Source organism: Chelonoidis abingdonii, chromosome 11 (genome assembly GCF_003597395.2).
Source record: "Chelonoidis abingdonii isolate Lonesome George chromosome 11, CheloAbing_2.0, whole genome shotgun sequence".
Taxonomy (NCBI): Eukaryota; Metazoa; Chordata; order Testudines; family Testudinidae; genus Chelonoidis; species Chelonoidis abingdonii.
Window position 1 is genome coordinate 2,799,767 of NC_133779.1, and position 22,306 is coordinate 2,822,072.

General features: G+C 65.3%; 3 protein-coding genes across 3 annotated transcripts in view; 2 read left to right on the forward strand and 1 right to left on the reverse strand.

Moving 5' to 3' along the window:
• The window catches only part of LOC142047480 (ryanodine receptor 1-like), a 40,091-nt gene extending 27,786 nt beyond the window's left edge, over positions 1 to 12,305 (forward strand). Inside the window, 18 exon segments of the mRNA XM_075070581.1 lie at positions 2,174 to 2,255; positions 2,642 to 3,954; positions 4,375 to 4,448; positions 4,742 to 4,919; positions 5,033 to 5,119; positions 5,656 to 5,892; positions 6,469 to 6,599; positions 6,983 to 7,025; positions 7,994 to 8,080; positions 8,082 to 8,122; positions 8,421 to 8,481; positions 8,910 to 9,056; positions 10,068 to 10,202; positions 10,407 to 10,563; positions 10,977 to 11,041; positions 11,259 to 11,359; positions 11,731 to 11,782; positions 12,105 to 12,305. Coding sequence (XP_074926682.1) covers positions 2,174 to 2,255; positions 2,642 to 3,954; positions 4,375 to 4,448; positions 4,742 to 4,919; positions 5,033 to 5,119; positions 5,656 to 5,892; positions 6,469 to 6,599; positions 6,983 to 7,025; positions 7,994 to 8,080; positions 8,082 to 8,122; positions 8,421 to 8,481; positions 8,910 to 9,056; positions 10,068 to 10,202; positions 10,407 to 10,563; positions 10,977 to 11,041; positions 11,259 to 11,359; positions 11,731 to 11,782; positions 12,105 to 12,200 — 3,087 coding nt within the window. The 3' untranslated portion in view covers positions 12,201 to 12,305.
• Positions 1 to 22,306, forward strand: part of EIF3K (eukaryotic translation initiation factor 3 subunit K) — a 114,474-nt gene that overhangs the window by 37,498 nt on the left and 54,670 nt on the right. The gene's annotated exons all lie outside the window — the stretch shown is intronic.
• Positions 13,461 to 21,613, reverse strand: LOC142047468 (uncharacterized). Its single transcript, XM_075070498.1, has 9 exons — positions 21,527 to 21,613; positions 21,249 to 21,301; positions 18,893 to 19,026; positions 17,485 to 17,542; positions 15,869 to 16,047; positions 15,549 to 15,638; positions 14,794 to 14,864; positions 14,397 to 14,452; positions 13,461 to 13,798 (listed from the first exon to the last, which is right to left on the reverse strand). Exons 1-9 carry the CDS (start codon positions 21,611 to 21,613, stop codon positions 13,735 to 13,737), a joined length of 792 nt encoding a protein of 263 aa, XP_074926599.1. The 3' UTR covers positions 13,461 to 13,734.

Genomic DNA, 22,306 nt, shown 5'->3' on the forward strand with positions numbered 1-22,306 from the left:
GCAGACAGGATCACACAGGCTCCCCAGGGCTTCAGAACAATTACACACACACCCCAGACACTTGAGAAATGCATAAGGGAAACTGAGGCACTCACACAGCACACAGGGAAAACACCAGGAACATTTCCACCACATCACATCTCTATCCCACTTCATCACAGGGCGGGTCCCCGGAAAGTGCGGGGGGTTGGTCTGGCCTGGATCCCCGCATCTGGCACGTCTCCCACCCCCCCGTGTAACAATCTCCCCCCCTCGTCCTCCATACCTCCTCCCCCCAGTATCTCAGGGGAGCTGGGCGAGCAGGCTGGCACCGTGCTTGGCTGGTGCTTCTGTTTGCTCTGAGCGCTGGGGGAGGTTCTGGGTTCTGGTCTCTAGCGGGTGCTGATGAGGGACGATGGCGGCTGCTGGGTTGGTTCTGCCCCCCTCCGCCGAGTGCACCAGGAAAAGGGCCTCGACTCCAGGAGCGTGTGGTTGGTGGGGGTATGGGAACGCTACCCCCTCGGAGTGGCCATACACTCATCACCAGGCCTGTGAGTGCCATCGCACGTGCATGTGCACACAGGCTCGTGCACATCAATGTGGAACGTGATTCGACATGGCCACACATGGCGCAGGTCGCTGACCTAAGCACACAAGCTGTCATGCACACGCACACCTGGGTGCACACCTGCATCTATGCACAAGATCTTGTGCACACGCCTCAGATCACATGCACAAGAGTGCGTGTGCAAGATCTTGTTCGTATGCAAGGATGCGCCGCATGAGATCGCACCCCTGAGAGCTTGCACGCACACATGGCCTCTTGCACACCCACACATGCACATGCACGAGAGGGACACGCATGCAATCACATGCACGAGGGCTTGTGCCCATGTTCCACCCTGGGGCCGAAGTAGGGGGCGATTTCTCCTGCCCGTATCCGTGCTGTAGTTTTTGCTGGGGTGGGGGGGTGGATCGCTGCACTCTCTCAGCTCTGCACCCTAAAACAAGCTGTGGGGGTACTGGGGACACATTTAGGGGGGTGTTTTTCTGCGCCCAAACTCTCTCTTTGTTGCGCTGCCCGTGAGGACCATTTCCGGAGCAGGCAGTACCCCGAGGTAAGAGGGGGAGGGGTGCGGCTCCCCCTCCCCCACTTGGTCCCCGTGCAGCCCTAACCCGTTGCTCACTCCGCAGGGGAGGACTTGGGGGGAGGCTAGCAGGGAGCTGATGGGGCGTCTCTGTCTGCAGTGCCAGGCCCTGGGGCAGCAGGGACCCTGCCCGGGGATGGGGTAGAAGGGGTCCCCCCCAGTGTGCGGTGTTTTCCAGACCAGGCATTGGGCCGCAGCCCCAGTTGGCACGATGCAAGGCGGCTTCAGCTGGGATTGGCCCGGCCCGCCCAGGCACGTCGTAGCAGCCAGGGGTTCGGCAGCTCAGCTGCTCCAAAGTCCCTGGCACTCCGGCCTGGGGAGCGTCAGGCCAGGCAGCCCTGCCAGGCGTGCATGGGGGGTCATGGGCACAGACCCTGGGTGAGACTCACGGTGTCCAGGCTGGGCTCACGGGTCTGGCTGGGGTCTGAGTTTGGGGCATATCCCTGGTCCCCCCCTGGCCCATAGCGCAGGGGGGCTGGGAACCCTGATCCTGCTGAGTCAGGGAGCGCAGCTTGCAGCTTCCAGCCAGAGACACTGATGGGAAAGTGCCGTGCAAGGGCAGGGGTGTGCATATGTGCAGAGGGGGCCATGCGAGGGCAGGGGTGTGCATATGTGTGGGGAGCCATGCAAGGGCAGGGGCGTCTGTATGTGCGGGGGAGCCGTGCGAGGGCAGGGGTGTGCGTATGTGTGTGGGGGGCATGCGAGGGCTGGGGTGTGCGTATGTGTGTGGGGGGCATGCGAGGGCTGGGGCGTGCGTATGTGTAGGGAGCCATGCAAGGGCAGGGGCGTCTGTATGTGTGGGGGAGCCGTGCGAGGGCTAGGGTGTGCGTATGTGGGGGGAGCCATGCAAGGGCAGGGGCGTCTGTATGTGTGGGGGAGCCGTGCGAGAGCTAGGGTGTGCGTATGTGGGGGGAGCCATGCAAGGGCAGGGGCGTCTGTATGTGTGGGGGAGCCGTGCGAGAGCTGGGGCGTGCGTGTGTGCAGAGGAGCTGTGCTGGTATGGCGGGAATCTCGCTCGTCTCACGTCGCTCCCCGTGTCTCCTCAGGACTCCAGCCAGATCGAGCTGCTGAAGGAGCTGCTGGACCTGCAGAAGGACATGGTGGTGATGCTGCTGTCCCTGCTGGAGGGTGAGGGGCACTGGGCCAGGGCTCGAGATCCCCCACCCCAGCCGGGCAGGCGGCAGCACCTCTCGTTGGCCCCTCCGGGCAGGGAATCCCTGCCTGGCACATGTGGGCGTGGTTCAGGGCACCACAACCCCTGTCACTTGTCCAGGTCCCTCCTCTCTCTCTCTCCATCCTTTCCGCCCCACACCTTTCCCCTCATCTGTCCACCCCCCACCTCCTATGCCCGTCGATCTGTCTGTCCATCCGTCCATCTGTGTGCACACCCCTCTCTCTGGCCATCGCCACACATGCCCTTCTGGTTGGTTGTCCATCCATCTCTCCTGCCTCCCGCCACCCCCACCCACCTGTCTGTCCATCCGTCTAACCTCTGTCCTCCTGCCCCGGCCCAGGGAACGTGGTGAATGGCACCATTGCGCGACAGATGGTGGACATGCTGGTGGAGTCATCCAGCAACGTGGAGATGATCCTCAAGTTCTTCGACATGTTCCTGAAGCTGAAGGACATCGTGGCGTCGGACGCCTTCCTGGACTACATCACCGACCCGCGGGGGCTCATCTCCAAGAAGGACTTCCAGAAGGCCATGGACAGCCAGAAGCAATACACGCCCTCCGAGATCCAGTTCCTGCTCTCCTGCTCCGAGGCGGACGAGAACGAGATGATCGACTACGAGGAGTTCGCCAATCGCTTCCAAGAGCCAGCCAAGGACATTGGCTTCAATGTGGCCGTGCTGCTGACCAACCTGTCGGAGCACGTGCCCCACGACAGCCGGCTCAAGACCTTCCTGGAGCTGGCCGAGAGCATCCTCAACTACTTCCGGCCCTACCTGGGCCGCATTGAGATCATGGGGGCCAGCAAGCGCATCGAACGCATCTACTTCGAGATCAGCGAGACCAACAAGGCCCAGTGGGAGATGCCCCAGGTCAAGGAGTCCAAGCGGCAGTTCATCTTTGACGTGGTCAACGAGGGCGGTGAGTCAGAGAAGATGGAGCTCTTTGTCAACTTCTGCGAGGACACCATCTTCGAGATGCAGATCGCGTCGCAGATCTCAGAGGAGGAAGCTGGGAAGGAAGAGGAGGAGGAGGAAGAGACCGAAGGCGGGGAGGGGACCGAGGCAGAGAAGGCGGCCGGGGCTCCTCCGGAGGCGACCTCAGCTTTCGGGGAGTTCCTGGCAGGGTTGCTGGACTTCTTCCGCATGTTCACCTACCGCAACCTGCGCCGCCAGCTCCGCCGGCTGAAGAAGATGACAGTCAAGGAGCTGGCAGTGGGCGTGAGCTCCTGCGTCTACGCCGTCCTCCTGGGAACATTGCTTTTCTTCTCCGGCGTCCTCAGGGGCCTCTTGCTCCTCCTCTGGAACGTGCTTTTCGGCGGCGGGCTGGTGGAAGGTGCCAAGAAGCTGACAGTGACCGAGCTGCTGGCCAGCATGCCCGACCCCACGCAGGACGAGGTCCACGGGGACCTGGGGCCAGCCGAGGATGGGCAGGAGGTGGCTGAGGGCGAGGAGGCAGCCGAGTTCGTGGAGGCAGGCAAGGAGGAGGCCCCTGATGAGGCGGGAGAGGTCTTCAGGTTGGAGATGAAGAAGGACACTGGGCATTACCGAGCAACTGCCCCCGATGCCCCTGGGGGGCTGGGGGATATGGGGGATACCACAGCAGTGGAACCGCCTACCCCAGAGGGGACTCCCATCCTCAAGAGGAAGCTGGCGGTACGTTGGAGGTTGGGGCGGGGTTGGTCTTTTGACAGCAGTCAGGACTCCTGGGTTCTCTCCCTGGGTCCGGGGGCAGGGGTGGTATCTAGTGGTTAGAGCAGGGGGCTGGGAGCCAGAATTCCTGGGTTCTCTCCACAGCTCTGGGAGGGGAGTGAGGTCTAGTGGGTAGAGCAGGGGGGCTGGGAGCCGGGACTCCTGGGTTCTCTCCCCAGCTCTGGACGGGGGGTGTAGTGGTTAGAGCAGGGGGGCTGGGAGCCAGGACTCCTGGGTTCTATCCCATTGTGTGGCATTACAGACAGGTTCCTAGCCCAGCTAGGCCAGGGCTCAGGTCTGGTATCAGGTCTCAAACCATGTACCAGGGGCCCCTTTCCCCCTGTCCGAAGTCCCTGACGCAGGGTCTGTTGTGTCGTTCCTCAGCTGGAAGAGGAGGAGGAGGCCCAGCCAGAGCCAGAGAAGATCCAAGAGCCGCCTGCAGAGGCTGAGAAGGCCGAGTGAGTGGGGCTGGGGGGAGCTGCAGGGAGTGGGCCCCTGGTAGGGGGTGATGGGGCCTGCGGGGGGCGGTTCTCAGAGCTCTGGGGGGCGTAGCTTAGGCCATTAGGGGAATGGCAGGGCAAGCCTGCCTCACCCATCCCCCACCAGTGTGCCCCTGCCCTGGGGAAGGGGCTGCTACGCAGGCTGGGGGGCAGTTTGGGGCAAGGGAAGGGGCTTGGCATAGGGGGAGGGGTTGAATATGTGAGGGTGGGTGGTGCATACACCGCATTGCCCACCCACACTGCCCCCGCAGCACAGAGAACGGGGAGAAGGCGAGGCCAGAGGAGCCGGAGTCCCCCCAGGAGCCAGCGGCTGAGGCCCCGAGGAAGCATCGGAGGAAGTCGGCCACCCCACGGGAGCGCAAGGAGGAGCCGGCCGACAGCAGCTTGGAGTTCTGGGCCGAGCTGGAGATCCAGAGGGTCAAGTTCCTGGTACTGTGGGGCTAGGGGGAGACGGGAGTCTGGCTGTGGGGCAGGGAGGGGAGGGGAGGGCAGGGCCCCCCACCACCCAGCCACTTTGGCGCTGACCCGCTCTGTCCTTCCAGAACTACCTGTCCCGGAACTTCTACAATCTGCGCTTCCTGGCCCTCTTCCTGGCTTTCGCCATCAACTTCATCCTCCTCTTCTACAAGGTCCGGCGCCAGGGCCCTCGCCCGGCTCGGGGTGGGGTAGGGGGTGTCTAGTGTTTAGACATGGGGGCTGGGAACCAGGACTCCTGGGTTCTCTCCCAGCTCTGGGAGGGGAGTGGGGTCTAGTGGTTAGAGCAGGGGGTTGGGAGCCAGGACTCCTGGGTTCTCTCCCAGCTCTGGGAGGGGAGTGGAGTCTAGTAGTTAGAGTGGGAGGGGCTGGGAACCGGGACTCCTGGTTCTATCTCAGCTCTGGGAGGAGAGTGGAGGCTAGTGGTTAGAGCAGGGGGGCTGGGAACCAGGACTTCTGAGTTCTCTCCCAGCTCTGGGAGGGGAGTGGGATCTAGTGGTTAGAGCTGGGACCCAGGACGCCTGGGTTCTATCCTGGCTCTGGGAGAGGAGTGGGATCTGGTGGTTAGAGCAGGGGCGGCTGGGAGCCAGGATGCCTGTGTTGGGACTTGGGTCTGGGGGGGTTCATGGTGCGGGGTTGGAGGGAGTGTCGCTCCCCTCGGCCCCGTCCCCAAGCTGTCCCTGCCGCGCAGGTGTCGGACTCCCCACCGGGCGAGGAGGAGCTGGAGGACTCCAGCTTGCTGGAGGAGCTGCCTGGGGGCTCAGGCTTCGGGGCCAGCGGCGACGGGGCCGGGGAGGACGAGGAGGACAGCGTGGTCTACTTCTTCCTGGAGGAGAGCACAGGCTACATGCAGCCCACGCTGCAGTTCCTGTCCATCACCCACACCCTGGTCGCCTTCCTCTGCATCATTGGCTACAACTGCCTCAAGGTGAGCCCCGGGGCCCTGCCCACCCGCCACATGGGCACACCCAGCTGCCTGCTGCATGGCCCCGCCCACCAACCACATGGCCACGCCCACTGGCCCCAGGGCCATGCCCAGCTGCCTGCCACATGGCCCCGCCCACCAACCACATGACCATGCCTACTGGCCCCAGGGCCACGCCCAGCTGCCCGCCACATGGCCCCGCCCACCAACCACATGGCCATGCGCAGCTGCCTGCCACGTGGCCCCGTCCACCCGCCATGTGGCCCCGCCCAGCTGCCTCCAATGAGGCCACACCCACTGGCCATGGGGCCACACCCACCACAGGCTGTGGGCATATCCCTGGGCCTTGCCTCCCCGTTATAGAGCCATGTCCCCTTCTCCCCCCCAGACGAGGAGCTGTTGGGCTGGGAGGCTGAGGGGCCAGCAGATGTCCCCTCTTCAGCCAGGACCCGCCCCCACACTCCTCAGCTGGGAGCCCCCTGTGATGCCCTAACACCTTTGGCCAGGACCCCCCTGCGATGCCCTGAGCCCCCCTTGGCTGGGAGCCCCCGGCGACGCCCTGACCCCCTCTCTCGGCAGGTCCCGCTGGTGATTTTCAAGCGGGAGAAGGAGCTGGCCCGCAAGCTGGAGTTCGACGGGCTCTACATCACCGACCAGCCCGAGGACGATGACATCAAGGGCCAGTGGGACCGGCTGGTGCTGAACACCCCGTGCGTGGGGGCCAGGGCCTGCGGGGGGGGATTGGGCATGTGGGGGGCGGGTCTCTGGGTCTGGGATCTGGATCTCCTGGCGCTGGAGAAGCCCCTTCCCTGTGTCAGTGCCTGGCTGCCCTGATCCTCCCCATCCATCCCAGCTGCGCCCTGCCGCATCGAGCAAGGGAGAGGCACAAATGTGCCGGTGTCCATCCTCACCCCCACCAGCGTCTCCCCACTGGGCCCTTCGGGGTGGCTCAAGACTGGGGGGGGGGCTTCTCTCTCACCTACCCCTACGCCCCTCCCACCCCCAGGCCTGCAGGGGGAGCAGAGCCCGACCCCGAGGAGCACTGCCCCCCGCCAGGCCTCCCCTGACACTGGGTCTCACCTCCCCACCCCAGGTCCTTCCCGAGCAACTACTGGGATAAATTTGTCAAGAGAAAGGTGAGTCCTTCACTGGCACGAGGCCTTTCCCCCAGGGGGCGCCAGTCCCATCCGGCCCCAGGGCGGGGCACGGGGCCTTTTCCCCCAGGAGTCACTGGTCCCATCCGGCCCCAGAGTGTCCCCCAGGGGGCGCCGGTTCCATCCGGCCCCAGGGCGGGGCACGGGGCCTTTTCCCCCAGGAGTCACTGGTCCCATCCGGCCCCAGAGTGTCCCCCAGGGGGCGCTGGTCCCATCCAACCCCAGGGCGGGGAACGGGGCCTTTTCCCCCAGGGGTCGCTTGTCCCATCCGGCCCCAGAGCGGGGCCTTTCCCCTAGGGGGCGCCGGCTCCCATCCGGCCCCAGGGTGGGGCAAGTGGCCTTTCTCCCAGGGGCGCCGGTCCCATCTGGCCCCAGGGCGGGGCGCATGGCCTTTCCCCCAAGGGCACCGGTCCCATCCTGCCCCAGGGCGGGGCGCGGGGCCTTTTCCCCCAGGGGGCGCCGGTCCCATCCTGCCCCAGGGCGGGGCGCGGGGCCTTTTCCCCCAGGGGTCGCTTGTCCCATCCGGCCCCAGAGCGGGGTCTTTCCCCCAGGGGGCGCCGGCTCCCATCCGGCCCCAGAGCGTCCCCCAGGGGGCGCCGGTCCCATCCGGCCCCAGGCGGGGCATCGTGCCTTCCCCAGGGGCGCCGTCCATCCTGCCCCAGGGCGGGCACGGCCTTTTCCCCCAGGGGGCGCCGGTCCCATCAGCCCCAGGGCGGGGCACGTGGCCTTTCCCTCAGGGCGCCGGTCCATCTGCCCCAGGATGAGCGCGGGACCTTTCCCCCAGGGTGCGGCTCCCATCTGGCCCCAGGGGCTGACTGTCCCACATGCCCCTGCGTGGAAGGGGGACACAGGCTGTTCCCCAGGGGGGCCAGGGCAAGGGCCGGCTGGCTGGGGGGATCCAACCTTTCGCCCTTGTCATTGCCCTGGGCCCTTCTGCCCCCGCCCCGCAGGTGCTGGAGAAATACGGTGACATCTACGGGGGAGAGCGGATCGCGGAGTTACTGGGTATGGACTTGGCCAGCCTGGAGATCATGCCCAGACCGAGAGAAAACCCAGCCCGACAAGTCCCTGCTGACCTGGTGAGGGGGCTAGGGGGCGGAAGCTCGGATGGGAGGACTGGTGAGGGGCGGGGGGCATCTGGGGACTGGGGGGTGGCTCGAGGGGCGAAGGGATCGTGAGCCTGGGGGGCAGGAGCTCAGGGGTGGGGGATCTGGGGTTGGAGGCTCGGGGAGTGGGAGAGATCTCAGGGTGGAGATTTCAGGGGTGGGGGATCTGGGAGGAGGAAAGCTCCAGGGGGGGCTCTGGGAGCAGGGGGATCTGGGGGCTAGAGGGGGGGCTCAGGGGGCTGTGGCCTGGCTCACCCTGCCGCTCCCACAGGATCACGTCCATCGACATCAAGTATCAGCTCTGGAAGTTTGGTGTCATCTTCACCGACAATGTGAGTTCAGGGTCTGGGGTGGGGAGGGTCATGGGACCTGTGGGGAGTCATGGGGCCCAGGGAGGGAAGTCGTGGGACCCAGGGGGGGAGTCGTGGGATGAAGTCATGACACCTGGGAGGGGGGGCTGCGTGGGGCCGGAGGAGGGGTCATGGGGCCCAGGAGGGGAGTCGTGGGGCCCAGCCAGAGGGGACCAGGGGCCCCGGGGCAGAAGGGGGGCGGGAGCCGGGGGGCAGCGTGTGCCTGTCCTGCGCTCGGCTGCAGCGGGAGTGGAGGAGACTGGGACCAGATGCCCGGGTGAGAGGCACAGCGGTGCCGGCGGAAGGGCTGGGTTTCCCCTGGCACACTCAGCCATGTGGCCCGTCCCTGCCCTGAGCTGGGGGGAGACCTGGGGTTCCCCCCGTCCCAGCACCTGTGCCCTCCCCCGCAGTCCTTCCTCTACCTGCTCTGGTACATGGTCATGTCCCTGCTCGGCCACTACAACAACTTCTTCTTCGCCGCCCACCTGCTGGACATCGCCATGGGGGTCAAGACGCTGCGCACCATCCTCTCCTCCGTCACCCACAACGGCAAGCAGGTGGGGCCGGGCTGGGGGTCTGCCTGGCAGTGGTGCCACTGTCTGTGCTGCCCCCAGCTGGCGATGAGCGTGGGGGGGCCGTGCTGGGGGGCAAGGGCCCGGCTGGGTGCTCTGCGATGGTGGTACCAGCCCTCAATGCCCTCCCAGCTGGCAATGACCCAAGGGGGCCGTGCTGGGGGGCAGGGGCCCAGCTGGGTATGCTCTGGCGGTGGTACCAGCCCCCTGTGCCCCCCAGCTGGCGATGATGGTGGGGTGGGGGGGCAGGCCAGGCTCTCTCTGGCAGCACTACCAGCCCCCTCAGCTGGCGATGGGGGTGGGGGGCTCAGACAGGGGGCAGGCCAGGCTCTCTCCAGTGGCAGTACCAGCCCCCCCATGTCCCCTCAGCTGGCGATGACGGTGGGGGGGGGCAGGCCGGGCTCTCATTGGTGGCAGTACCAGCCCCCATGTGCCCCCCCAGCTAGCAATGGCGGGGGGGGCAGGCCAGGCTCTCTCCAGTGTCAGTACCAGCCCCCCCATGTCCCCTCAGCTGGCGATGACGGTGGGGGTGGACGGGGGGCAGGCTGGGCTCTCATTGGCGGCAGTACCAGTCCCCGTGTCCCCCCCCAGCTGGCGATGGGGGTGGGGGGGCAGGCGGGGGGTAGGCCGGGCTCTCTCCAGCGGCAGTACCAGCCCCCCCTGCCCCCCCAGCTGGAGATGATGGGGGGGGGGCAGGCCAGGCTCTCTCCGGCGGCAGTACCAGCCCCCTGTGCCCCCGCAGCAGGTGAGGACGGTGCGGTGGGGGGATCAGGCAGGGGGCAGGCCGGGCTCTCTCCGGCGGCAGTACCAGGCCCCCCCTGTCCCCCCAGCTGGCGATGACGGTGGGGTGGGGGGGCTGGGGGGGGAAGGCCAGGCTCTCTCCAGTAGCAGTACCAGCCCCCCCTGTCCCCCCAGCTGGCGATGACGGTGGGGTGGGGGTGGGGGGGCAGGCCAGGCTCTCTCCAGTAGCAGTACCAGCCCCCCCTGCCCCCCCAGCTGGCGATGACGGTGGGGCTGCTGGCCGTGGTCGTCTACCTCTACACCGTTGTGGCCTTTAACTTCTTCCGCAAGTTCTACAACAAGAGCGAGGACGAGGACGAGCCGGACATGAAATGTGACGACATGATGACGGTGAGTGGGGAGGTTACTCCGGGGTGGGGGGGACCTTGTCCCGCCAGCGGCTGAGGCTGTGGAGGGGGCCAGGGCACAAGGGACTCCACTGCCCTGTGCGTGGGGTGTGGGGGGGGAGTGTTGCTCTGATGGCTCCAGGGGAGACATCTAGGTCCTCCCGTCTGACCCGTCGGGCACCCCTCATCCCACTGTGTCTCCCCCCAGTGCTACCTGTTCCACATGTACGTGGGAGTGCGGGCGGGCGGGGGCATCGGGGACGAGATCGAGGACCCGGCCGGCGATGAGTACGAGCTTTACCGCGTGGTGTTTGACATCACCTTCTTCTTCTTCGTCGTCGTCATCCTGCTGGCCATCATCCAGGGTGAGTAGGAGCTGGGTTGGGGGCTGCATGAGGGTGAGTGGGTCAGGGGCGCTGGGCTGGGGGCTGCATGAGGGTGAGTGAGGTGGGGGTGCCGGTCTGGGGGTGAACGGAGAGGGGTGCTGAGCTGGGGGTTGAGCCGGGGGTTGCCGAGATGGGATCTGGGCTGGGGGCTGCATAGGGGGTGAACGGGGCGGGGGCGCTGGGCTGGGGGATGAGCTGGGGGTTGCTGGGCTGGGGGCTGCATGGGGGGTGAACGAGGTGGGGGTGCCAGGCTCGGGGGGTGAACGAGACAGGATGCTGTGCCTGGGGCACCCTGTCAGCTGTGGGCACTGAGGGGGGGTTGGGTAGGCTGGCCCATGGGTGCTGCCCTCCAGCTGACTGGGGGGGTCCCTCACCCCCCTCTCTCTGCCCAGGCCTGATCATCGACGCCTTCGGGGAGCTGCGCGACCAGCAGGAGCAGGTGAAGGAGGACATGGAGGTGAGTGACCCCCCCCAGGTGTGACACCCCTGGGCAGGTTCCTGGCTGCACCCATGTCTGGGGGGCCGGCACTGGGCCCTGGAAGGGGGCCGGGGGGCGTAACCTGGCAGGGGGAGGGTGGCCCCGGGCTGGGCAGCCAATCCCCACCCTGCCCCTTAGGTGCGGGAGGGGGAGCCAGGACACCTGGGTTCTCATCCCTGCGCCCCCACCCCCCCAGACCAAGTGTTTCATCTGCGGCATCGGCAGCGACTATTTCGACACGACGCCACACGGCTTCGAGAGCCACACGTTGGAGGAGCACAACCTGGCCAACTATATGTGAGTTGGGGCGGGGCCTGGGGCGGGGCCAATATCATGGGGGGCAGGGGGTGGGGCAAGACCAGGGGTGGAGCCTTGGGCAGGGCCAATATCATGGGGTGAAGCGGGGGCAAGACCAGGGGTGGAGCCTTGGGCGGGGCAGGGATGGGGCCAAGATCATGGGGTGGGGCCAGCTGCATGTGAGTGGCAGGGGGTGGAGCTATCTCTGTGTGACTGTAGTGGGCCCTGCCCCCCCAAAAAACTGGGGCACGTTAACCCCTTTGTGGCCCTGCAGCTCCCAAGTCATTGCCATGTGTGACATTCATGGAGTTAAATTGGGGGGGGGGAGTGTGCCCTGAGCCCCTGGGGTCTGACCCCCCCTCGCCCCCCAGGTTCTTCCTGATGTACCTCATCAACAAGGACGAGACGGAGCACACGGGCCAGGTGAGCCCCCCGCAGCCGGCAGCTGGGGAAACCGGGCCCAGGGTCGGCCCCAGGGGGGTAGGGGGATACGGGCTGGAGGATCCCGTGGGTCGGCCCCAGGGGGGAAGGGGGATACGGGCTGGAGGATCCCGTGGGTCGGCCCCAGGGGGGAAGGGCGATACGGGCTGGAGGATCCCGTGGGTCGGCCCCGTGGGGGAGAGCGATACGGGCTGGAGGATCCCATGGGTCTGACCCCTAGGCTCTGAGAGGGGCCCCCTGCCCCACGTAAGGATTGGGGTGCAGCTGCCCCCCAGCCCCCCTAACCTCCCCCCATCGCCCACAGGAGTCCTACGTCTGGAAGATGTACCAGGAGCGCTGCTGGGATTTCTTCCCCGCCGGCGACTGCTTCCGCAAGCAATACGAAGACCAGCTGGGCTAGGGCCACCTGCGCCCCCACTCCAGCACAGACCCCCCCAGTGCCCTCTGGGGGGCGCCAGGGCTAGGGGGCAGCTGGTCTTCGGGGGGCACCGCTGCTGCTAATCTCCCCCTGGCAGGGCCAGATACTGAAACCCACCCGGGGGGGCAGAGGCTGGGGGGGGGTTGGGCTGTTGCTGACACCCCCTGAGCCCCCCTTGATCCCCCGGGTCTCTGCCTCTGGGTGTTCCTGGGGTGGGGGGCTGATCCCAAGTGCCTTTTTATAGATGCCCCCCCCCATCAGGGGCCCGTGCACGGAGGCTGCCGGACACCCCCAGACATGGGGCGGGGGGGTGAGATGGGCCCAACCCCCGTTTCCTGGTCAATAAACGAGGTGATTGATAGCTGCACCCACCCTGAGCCGCCTCCTTCCTGCAGCTGCGGGGAGTGGCATGGACCGCCCCCTCCCCCCCCCCGCACAGTGACTGCGCCCGGACGCCTGGGTTCCGTCACTGGCATGGATGGGCGCCCGGACGCCTGGGTTCCGTCACTGGCAGGGATGGGCGCCCGGACGCCTGAGTTCCATCGCCGGAGGGGATGGGAGCCGGACGCCTGGGTTCCATCGCTGGAGCGGGATGGGAGCCCGGACGCCTGGGTTCTGTTTTTGACACATACCCCCCGGAGGGGGATGGACACCCAGATCCCTGGGTTCTGTTGCTGACTCCTTGGGAGGGATGAGAGTCCAGACACCTGTTGCTGGAAGGCAATGGGCACCCGGATTCCTGGGTTCCGTCGCTGGAGCAGGATGGGCGCCCGGCCGCCTGGGTTCTGTTTTTGACACACACACACCCCCGGAGGGGGATGGGCAGCCAGATTCCTGGGTTCTGTCCTGGAGGGGGATGCGTGCCCGGACCCCTAGGTTCTGGCTCTGCTGTCATTTTACAAACGCCCCCCCGCCCCAGCCTGTCCCCTACCTGGGTCCACCCCCAAGTGAGGCCGCCCAGCAGCCTTGGGGCACGGGGTGGGGGTGGATCTGGGCATTTGCTGCAGAAGAGCTGGGGGGGTGGGGGTATGGCCAGCCACACACCACCACCCCCAGACACACATGACCCAGGGCTGGGGGGTGCAGTACTGGGGACCATCCAGCAGCTTGGGGGGGTGCACACAGGCTGGGGGTGTCTCCTACGCTGAGGGGGCCCTGACTTCACCGTAGTGGGGGAGGGGTGGTTGGTTGCCCCCCACCTTTATGCGGGTGGGGGGGGAGAAAATAGCCACGTGGGGATTTTCCTACTTTTTTCCTGAATAATTACAAACACAGTATGGAAAGTGGGGTGAAACGGTGACACCCCTGGGGCACGCTCAGCCCCCTCCAGTCCGTGCAGTGTTGGGTGCACTCAGCCCCCCCCCCCCATCTGTGCAGGGTGGGGGCACCAGGGGCCGATTCTCCGTCGTGGCCCACATGGCTGGGTGGGTCCTTGGCCCCGGGGGGTGGGGGGCATTCTCTGGGGAAGAGCAGCTTCTCGGGGGGGTGAGGCTGACCCCCCCCATGGCTGGAGCGGTCACTCCTGGACATAGAGGTTGCTGTGGATGTCATCCATGGGGCGCGTTTCCAAAACGACGGTGCTGGGGGGCGTAGACCAGAGTCAGGCAGCGGATGGCCCCTCACAGCCCCTGACACCCCCACAGCCCCCCAGTCTCATGAGCCAGGGCCCCAGAGGGTCGTGGCCATTGGATTGGTTCCCCCCAAAACCGGGCTAGTTGGGAGACCCCTACCTGTGGGTGCCCGGGAGGGAGAGAGGGTGACCTTTACCTGTGGGTGCCCGGGGTGGGGAGGGAGATTTACCCATATCTGTGGGTGCCCGGGGGGGGGTGACCCCTACCTGTAGGTGCCCGGATGGGGAGGGAGGCTTACCCGTCTGTGGGTGCCCAGGGGGGTTGACCCCTATCTGTAGATGCCCAGGGGGGAGGGAGGTTAACTCCTACCTGTGGGTGCCCGGGGTGGGGGTGACCCTGATCTTTAGGTGCTCTGGGGGGAGCTGTGGATCCCCTGTCTGTGGGTGCCCGGGGGGGTTGATCCCGATCTGTGAGTGCCCAGGGGGAAGGAGGTTAACCTCTATCTGTGGGTGCCCGGGGGGGTTGACCCCGATCTGTGAGGGCCCAGGGGGGAGGGAGGTTGACCCCTACCTGTGGGTGGCCGGGGGGGGGGGGGTTTGACACCTACCTGTGGGTGCCGAGCAGTCCGAAGGTGCAGTGTTGGTCCCGCAGCTCCTTGATCAGCTACAAGAGACAGCAGGGCATGGGGGGGGGGGACACTGCAGGGAGGGCCGTCGCAAATGACCCCCCCCGCAGACACCCCACTCTCTTCTCCCACCCGCGCTGCCATGGCCCTTGGGAGCTCGATCATTCCCGGACTCTCCCCCCCCGGGCCCTGTCCGCCCAGGCAACCCACCACGGGGGGGGGGGGGGGGCCTGGCACGAGGAGTGTTCCCTGGTGGGGGAGAGGCCTCAGCACAGAGATGGGGGGATATGTTGGGGGGAGCCGGAGTCTGTGGGCCAGTCCGGGCTGGGGAGGGGTTCAAGGGGGCAGGGGTGTGACATGGGGGGGCAGGGTGCCATACCTGTGCCGATGCGAAGTCCCACACCTGCACCCCGTGGCGCCAGAAGCCTGCATGCATGTTACTGCCCAGCGCTGCGGGAGAGGGGAGCCGGGTCAGCCTCATGTGCCCCCCACAGTTCCCAGCACCCCCCAGCCCACCCCCCAATGCAGCATCAGAGGGGAAGAGCAGCGGAGCTTCAGCCAAGATGCAGCCGGCTCTCGGGGGTGGGGCCAGTCAGCCAGGGCCCCCATACGGCACGGGCCCGACGCTGAAATGCGGCCGGCTCTGGAGTGTGGGGCCGGTCAGCCAGGGCCCCCGCGCCCGACGCTGAAATGCGGCCGGCTCTGGGGTGTGGGGCCGGTCAGCCAGGGCCCCCGCGCCCGATGCTGAAATGCGGCCAGCTCTGGGGTGTGGGGCTGGTCAGCCAGGGCCCCCGCCCCCGACGGTGAAATGCGGCCGGCTCTGGGGTGTGGGGCCGGTCAGCCAGGGCCCCCGCGCCCGACGCTGAAATGCGGCCAGCTCTGGGGTGTGGGGCTGGTCAGCCAGGGCCCCCGCCCCCGACGGTGAAATGCGGCCAGCTCTGGGGTGTGGGGCCGGTCAGCCAGGGCCCCCGCCCCCGACAGTGAAATGCGGCCAGCTCTGGGGTGTGGGGCTGGTTAGATGGGGCCCCTCTTGCTGAGACATGGCCCTTGGGGGGGGGGCAGCACTGTCCAACAGCCCCCCCGCCCCCCCAGTCCCACTGCCCCGCTGGCGGAGACAGGAAGCGGGGGACCCACCTATGGTCTCCACGGCGACGTCGAAGGTGATGTTGGGGGCCGGCAGCTTCCGCACCAGGGTGCCCTGCAGGGTGACGATCTTCACGCTCCCTGGGGGCCACGGGGGGGGGGATCAGGGTCTGGAGCTGATGCCTCTCCCTCCCCAGCCACCCCCCCATATGCAACTGATGACCCCCGCCCCCAATGTGCACGGCCTCCTCCCCCTCGTGCTCCGTTCCCCTCGTCCCCCAGCCGGACCCCCCCATGCGACCGATGACCCCCTGCCCCCAATGTACATGGCCTCCTCCTCCCCCACACGCTCTGTCCCCCCCCCCACTCACTCTCCAGCAGCACCAGCACCGTCTCGCTGTCCACCTGGCTCACCTGGACCGGGCCGGGGCAGGACACGTCTGCGGAGAGAGCGGGCCAGGCTGAGCCAAGCCGGGGCCTGGCCCAAGGGGGGGGTGTCGCACACGTGGCACCCCCCACCCCCGTGTCCCCCACACCTGACACACGGCACCTGCAGCCCCCACACAGGCCCACCCCCCCATCAGCCCAGCCCCCCCCCAGGCTGACACACAGCCCCTCCCCACCGCCCCTGTGTCCCCCACCCCCCCTCCCCTGCACATGGCACCCCTACAGGCCCCCCGACCACACAGCCCTGGCCCCGAATCAGCCACCCCCCAACACAGCCCGGCCCCCGCAGCGCCCTCTTACCGGCGCCGGTTGGGTGAAACCGGAGGTGAGGAGTTGAGGCGGTTGAGGTGTGGAAGTGACCGGTCGGCGGGCGAGGGGGCCGGGCCACCCCGATGCACACGGCCGGTACTCGTCCCCCGGCGCCAAAACCCAAGGGCCAAAATTTGTTTTTTTTTTTCTCGGGGGAAGGGGGAAAAGTGGCGGTAAGGGGTAGGGGGGTGGCAGCGGGAAGTCAACAGTGCTGGGGGGGAAGGTGCCCAGGTGAGAGGAGGCACAGGTGGCCCCTGGCCTGTAGCTGGATGGTCCAAGGCACCTCCGTGGGGGGGTGCAGGAGCACGGGGTGAAGAGTGAGGGGCCCAAGCCGAGACAGCCCCCAGCCCCCACCCCCTTACCCGCCCCCCAACTGTCCTCACCTCACCCCACCCCTTATTCGCCACCCCCAGCCTCCCCACCTCCCCTACCTGCCACCCCCCAAGCCCTCACCGCACGCCCACCCCCTCTCACTACCCCAGCCCTCACTACCTCACCTCACTCCCACTGCCCCGCCCCTCACCTCACCCTTCCCCTTACCCACCCACCCAGCTCCCCTACTCAACCCCCACCCTCTTACTGCCACCCAGCCCCTCACCCCACCCCATCTCCCCTTACCTGCCACCCCAGACCCCACCTCACTCCACTCCCACCCCACCCCCCCACTTCACCCCCGGGAGTCCTACCGTTCACCAGCATGAACTTCTGCATGGGCTGTACCACTGGAGCAGGACCCGCTGGCCTCCCCGCGCCCCACACAGGTAGTGGCAGCCACTCCGCGCGTGCCGCTGTGGGGCAGAGGGGCGGCGTCAGAGGGGGCGGGAGCGGGCTGTGAGAGAGGGTTCTGGGGGTGCAGGGAGTCAGGCTGGGGGGGCTGTGCTGCGGGGAGCAGGGGTCCAGGGCTTCAGAAGGTTTCATGGGCTGGGGGGCCCCATGCTGTGGGGAGCGAGTGTCTTGGGTGGCGTGGGTGTAGGAGGCATGGGGGGTCTGGGTTCACAGGGGTCCGGGAGTTGGGGGCACGGGGGTCTTTGGAGTTTTGGGGTGCACAGGGGTGTCCAGGGGGCACATAGAGTGGTCCTGGCAGTTCGGAGGAGCAGGGGGTTCTGGGGCCGCCAGGGGGGGGCAGGAGGTGTGTGGGGTGAAAGGCGTTTAGTGGGAACGGGGGATCCAGGGGCTGGTTGGCACAGAGCGTCTAGGGGCAGTGCAGGGACCCCAGGGGCCATTTACTCACCCACACGGGGCCGGCAGCCCTTCAAAGGTATCGGGATCTTCATGGAGGTGGCATTTTCCTGCAAGAGCAGAGCGCAGTTGGCTGAGAGGGGGGAGCCTGAGGGGCCCCTGGGGACGAGCCGCTGGCACGGGGGCACCAGGGGTCTCACCTGCTCATAGGACGGGGCTGGGGCTGGGAGGTTGGCCATGCAGCTGGGAACCTGGGATCATACTCATAGACTCAGGTCAGAAGGACCAATCATGATCACTAGTCTGACCTGCTCTAGGCAGGCACCAACCCTACCCATCCACTTCTTAAAAACCCCTAACCCATGGTCCGAGTTACTGAAGTCTTCAAATTGTGGTTTTGAAGACCTCAGCTGCAGAGAATCCACCAGCAAGTGATGGGGGGGGGGGGGCCATTTGCCCCACGCCGCAGAGGAGCAAACCTCCAGAGCCTCTTGCCCAATCTGCCCTGAGGAAAATTCCCTCCTGACCCCAAAATAGGGGCGTCAGCATAACCTGAAGCATGTGGGGCAAAGACTTCACCAGCCAGCACCCAGGAAAGAATTTCTCTGCAGTAACTCATTCCCATTCCCATCAACATTCCCTTCACAGACCATGAGCAGACTTACCTGCTGATATCCAAGATCAATGCCAAATTAAACTATCTCCCATCATATATCATCCCCTCCATATAGCTATCAAGCTTAGTCTTAAAGCCAGATAAAGTCTTTTGCCCCCACTGCTCCCCTGGGAAGCTGTTTCCAGACTTCACTCTCTAATGCTTAGAAACCTTCGTCTAATTTTCAAGTCTGAACTTCCTAGTGTCCAGTTGTACCCATTTGACCTTCTGTCTAATTAGTACTAGCTTAAATAATTCCTCTCCCTCCCTAACGTTAATCCCCCTGATATATTTATATAGAGCAAGCACATCCCCCGCAGCCTCCTTTTGGCAGGCTGAACAAGCCAAGCTCTTTGATCTCCTTTCGAGGCAGGTTTTCATGCCTCGGATATCTATAGCCCGTCTCTGACCTGGGCCCCCTCGATCTATAAGCCCAGCCCCCCATGGAAAGGCCAGGGTTGCTCCCAGTATCTGCCCCCCCAGCCCTGCTCCGTCCCGCGGTACCTGGGCAGCAAGCCTGTGGGGGCGATGTGCACGCCGCGGGCGCTGCTCCCTCTTGCTCTGTCGTACAGGCTGGTCAGGCTGTGGGCAGTTACAGCTGGGGGTCTTCCCTGCGGGCGGGGGTGGAGAGACTAGACCCCCCCAGCTGTTGCCGGTGCCCTCACTTCCGCAACCTTGGCAGCCCCCTTGTTCCCAGCCTGTGGCTCCCCCAGCCGCCATGCCCTCACTTCCCCGAACCACCACGCCCTTTGGTCCCCACCCCCCACTCTGCCGGTGCCCTCACTCCGACCGCAGCCCCTGGTACCCCACCCCGCAGCTATGTCGAGCCACCGCAGAACAGTGTGGAGCCCGCTGCGGCTTAGCTCGGCCCCCCGGCTCACCCGAGATGGACATGAGCACGTGGCCGATGAGTAGACCAGGAGGTGCGGCTGTGGTAGACTGCCAGAGAGGAGCGGGGTAGCGGGGCTGCTCCAGCCACCGCCGGGGGCGCCAGTAGCCCTGCCCCGGCCTCGCCCAACGGCGACACAAGGCCCCAGCCCCCTTTCCTTCCCTGCCCATAGACCTACTGCCCCCTGCCCCTCCGCCATTCCCCCCCCATGGCCTACTGCCCCCGCCCTCCCCATACCATACTGCCCCTGCCCCTCCCCGGCCCCTAGATCATACGTGCCCCTGCCCTCCCCCTCCTTGTCCCACGGGCCAAACAGCCGCTCTGACCCTCCTCCCCTCCCACAGTTGAACTGCCCTGTGACGAAACTGGGATGTTCTTAATGTTTTGCGCTGAACACTGTGTTGATGCGCTCGATAGTTCCCCTGTTGCAGTTCTTAAGGTATCTTAGGTGGTGGGATAAGGGTGTGTTGATGCTACAGAGGAAGGGCAGTGCCCAACTGCCGGGCACTCTGGGCTGCCTAGAACTGATGGCCTGGGCCCCTCCTCTGGCAAAGATGCCAGCTGAGGTGTTGAGACAAAGGGATCAGGTGAGCTCCATGGCCCGGGAAGGGCTGAGCAAGAGGAGAGGCTGGAGGGTTGGGGGCTGAGAGTGCCTTCGGGACGAGGGACGTGAAGGTGCAGACGGGGGAGGGGGTCTGGCTCACTGCCCCAAGAATGGACCTGGCCGAAGGGGCGTCCCGTTTTTGACCTACAAGCTTCTGGTTTAGGTGTCCCCTTGTTACCTTCATCGAATAAACCTCTGTGTACTGGCTGGCTGAGAGTCACGTCTGACTGCAAGATGGGGGTGCAGGACCCTGTGCTTCCCAGGACTCCGCTCGGCGGGCGACTCACTTTGACGCGCACGAGAGGGCAAGAGGATGCTGAGCTCCAAGGAGCGAGGAGAGACCCAGGAGGTGAAGATCTGCCTGCCCCCAAGCTGCCTCCAGGGAGAGGAGGCTCCCAGAGTCGCTGCCTGGCTTCGTGGGAGCAGTTCAGCCCAGACATCGCCCAGTGACTCCGTGCCAACTGGTGGCAAGTGGATGTGTATGGTCTCCGGCGTGAGCGCTTCTTGCAGAGTGACTGCCGATCAGTAAGCAAACGGAGGGGTAATGAGGACTACTGCTGAAGGCTCGAGAGGACGGCGTGGGATTTCAGGGGCAGTTTATTAACCTCTGGAAGGTATGTGACCAGCGGAAGGACTGTGGAGTAACAGGTCCCCCTGCAGGACGGCAGGAGGTCTCAGTCTCAGGGGCGGAGGAGCTGCTGCTCGGACCCTGGGAGACGAGAAGTGATTTTTGCGTAGTAGGCAGGGATTCCCCTGGGATTGCAGAGCAGTCCCGGGGCAGAGAGCAGCAGGCTCGCCTGCGCAAAGAAGTGTAGTGTTCACGAGAAGGCTGGACACCAGGGTTTCTTCCTGGAAACCATGGGGAAGCCAAGAGCACCCACAGCCATGTGAAGTCCAGAGCCACTTGGGAACGGTGAGTGATGGCCTATTCCTCAATCTCCTTAGAAGGACATTGTGATCCTGTGCACAAAGAGAGATTACGCATGAGGGAGTTCACAAGGCACAGTTATCGTTCAGTTGAGGAGGAGACCGCTCGGAGAGCAGCTTCCTGACCCAGTTGGGGCTACAGAGGATCTGGATCAGCTGTGACACAGCCATCGACCCCCGAGGTCTAGTCCCCAACAGATGAGGAGTCTTCACGGCTTGGGTTTCCCCATCAGGGTTATCAGGACGATGGTGAGAGACAGAGCCCAATGAGAGCGAGAATCGGAGAGACGCAAGAGGCTGGGAAAGCTGCAGGAGAAGCACAGCAGCACGGTGGACACTGGTGATGTTGAGTGGAGCGAATAGGGGGCTGCCCAGGGGTCAGTGGAAACACGCCTGCGGGCGAGGCCTGGGACAAGAGAAACTGTGTGGTGCAGCCGCAGATGTGAGGGACTGTGACCTGAGTGAGTCCCCGGGTGAAGCCCCTCGCCCTGCCTATGCCCTGTCCCTGTGGCAGACGCAGAGGGGTTCGGACTGGCTGTGGTTCATTGGGGTTCTCCAGGATATCGGCTGGGCCCTTTTGGGGTGGCTGTTTCCCCGTGGTGAAGTGTGTCTCTCTGCCTGCTCCTGTGACGGTTTGAATTGAATCCAGGAACCAATTGGCTGGGATGTGGTATGGTAGTTGAAAATGCAAATACCTTGCTGGCAGTGGGAGGGCTGCTGGTGTAGGATACCCTCGCTTACCTGTGAACCAGCCCCTGGGGCTGAGGGGTGAAGTCGTCCCTCTCGCCCTCTGCCTGCACACCGGAGAGGGGGCTCACGCTGACTCTGAGGTGGGACCAGGAGACATGAGAGCTTGCTGCCTGCCCCCACTGGGACAGCCAGGCAGCGCTGAGCACAGGGCGGAGCTGAAGACCCCAGGTGTGGGGGGACACCCAGGACAGCGGCAGGTCAGCTGCCAACCAGTTTGCCGGTCCAGACGTTGCTGCTGGGAAATGATTATACAGCTGGACGGAGCTTACCGGGACAAGGCTCAGGGAGGCTGTTGACCCCAGGCCAGCCAGTAGAGGAGCAGGTCCCACTCCCTGCCCCAGCAGCTTGAATCCCATGACCGAGGCTGCTGTGTGATGCGGCTCCTTGGAGGAGTGAGGGATCTGTGACCTCGTTCTGCAAGCTCCCTTGGGGAAGGCTTCAGGGACCGAGTCCTTGGTGGAAGGGATTCTGTCCCGGGAATGGCTCCCTAAGGGAAGTAGACTGGGGGGAATGGGTCTCTCGTGAGTGGTTGCCCCAGGAATCCACGGTTCTTCCTCTCAAGATGCTGAGGGAGGGAGAGTGAGGGGACCCCCTGGACTTGGTAAGGGGAGGTTAGGAGAAGAAGGGGAAGACCCCCTTGGTGGATACTCCTCCCTGAGGTGGGAGCCAATCTCGCCAATCAGGGGTTTCCCCATCGAGGAGTCTACTGGAAAGCAACCAGATCTGGAAGTAAGAGGTCAAGGAATGCTGGCTGTGATGGGATCCAGCATTTTACGTCAGCCCATGCCTCACCATGGGGCTGATCCCCAAGGGAGACAGGATGGTCTGGTTTTTGGGGCTATCAGAAGCTTAAAGCATCACAGCGTCCGATGCCGACCCATGCCTAGCCTGGGGAGATTCTAGGACAAGTGGAGCATGGAGACGTGGCCTGGCAGACACTGATAACATGTGCATCTTAGCCAGACTGGTAGGAACAGGTGTCCCAGGTGAAGATGGGGCTGGGCTGCCTCAAGGAGGTGGGAGACTGCGGTAAAGCTGGATCTTCTCTT

Excerpts from the sequence above, each read along its gene's own strand:
- LOC142047468 (XM_075070498.1), bottom strand. The coding sequence starts at position 21,613 with ATGGGATTCAAGCTGCTGGGGCAGGGAGTGGGACCTGCTCCTCTACTG. Across the intron at positions 21,302-21,526 it reads CCTCCCTGAGCCTTGTCCCG|GCAGAGGGCGAGAGGGACGA; the intron begins GTAAGCTCCGTC and ends TCCGGTGTGCAG. Across the intron at positions 16,048-17,484 it reads GGGCTGCCGGCCCCGTGTGG|GTGCCGTGTGTCAGGTGTGG; the intron begins GTGAGTAAATGG and ends TGGGGGCTGCAG.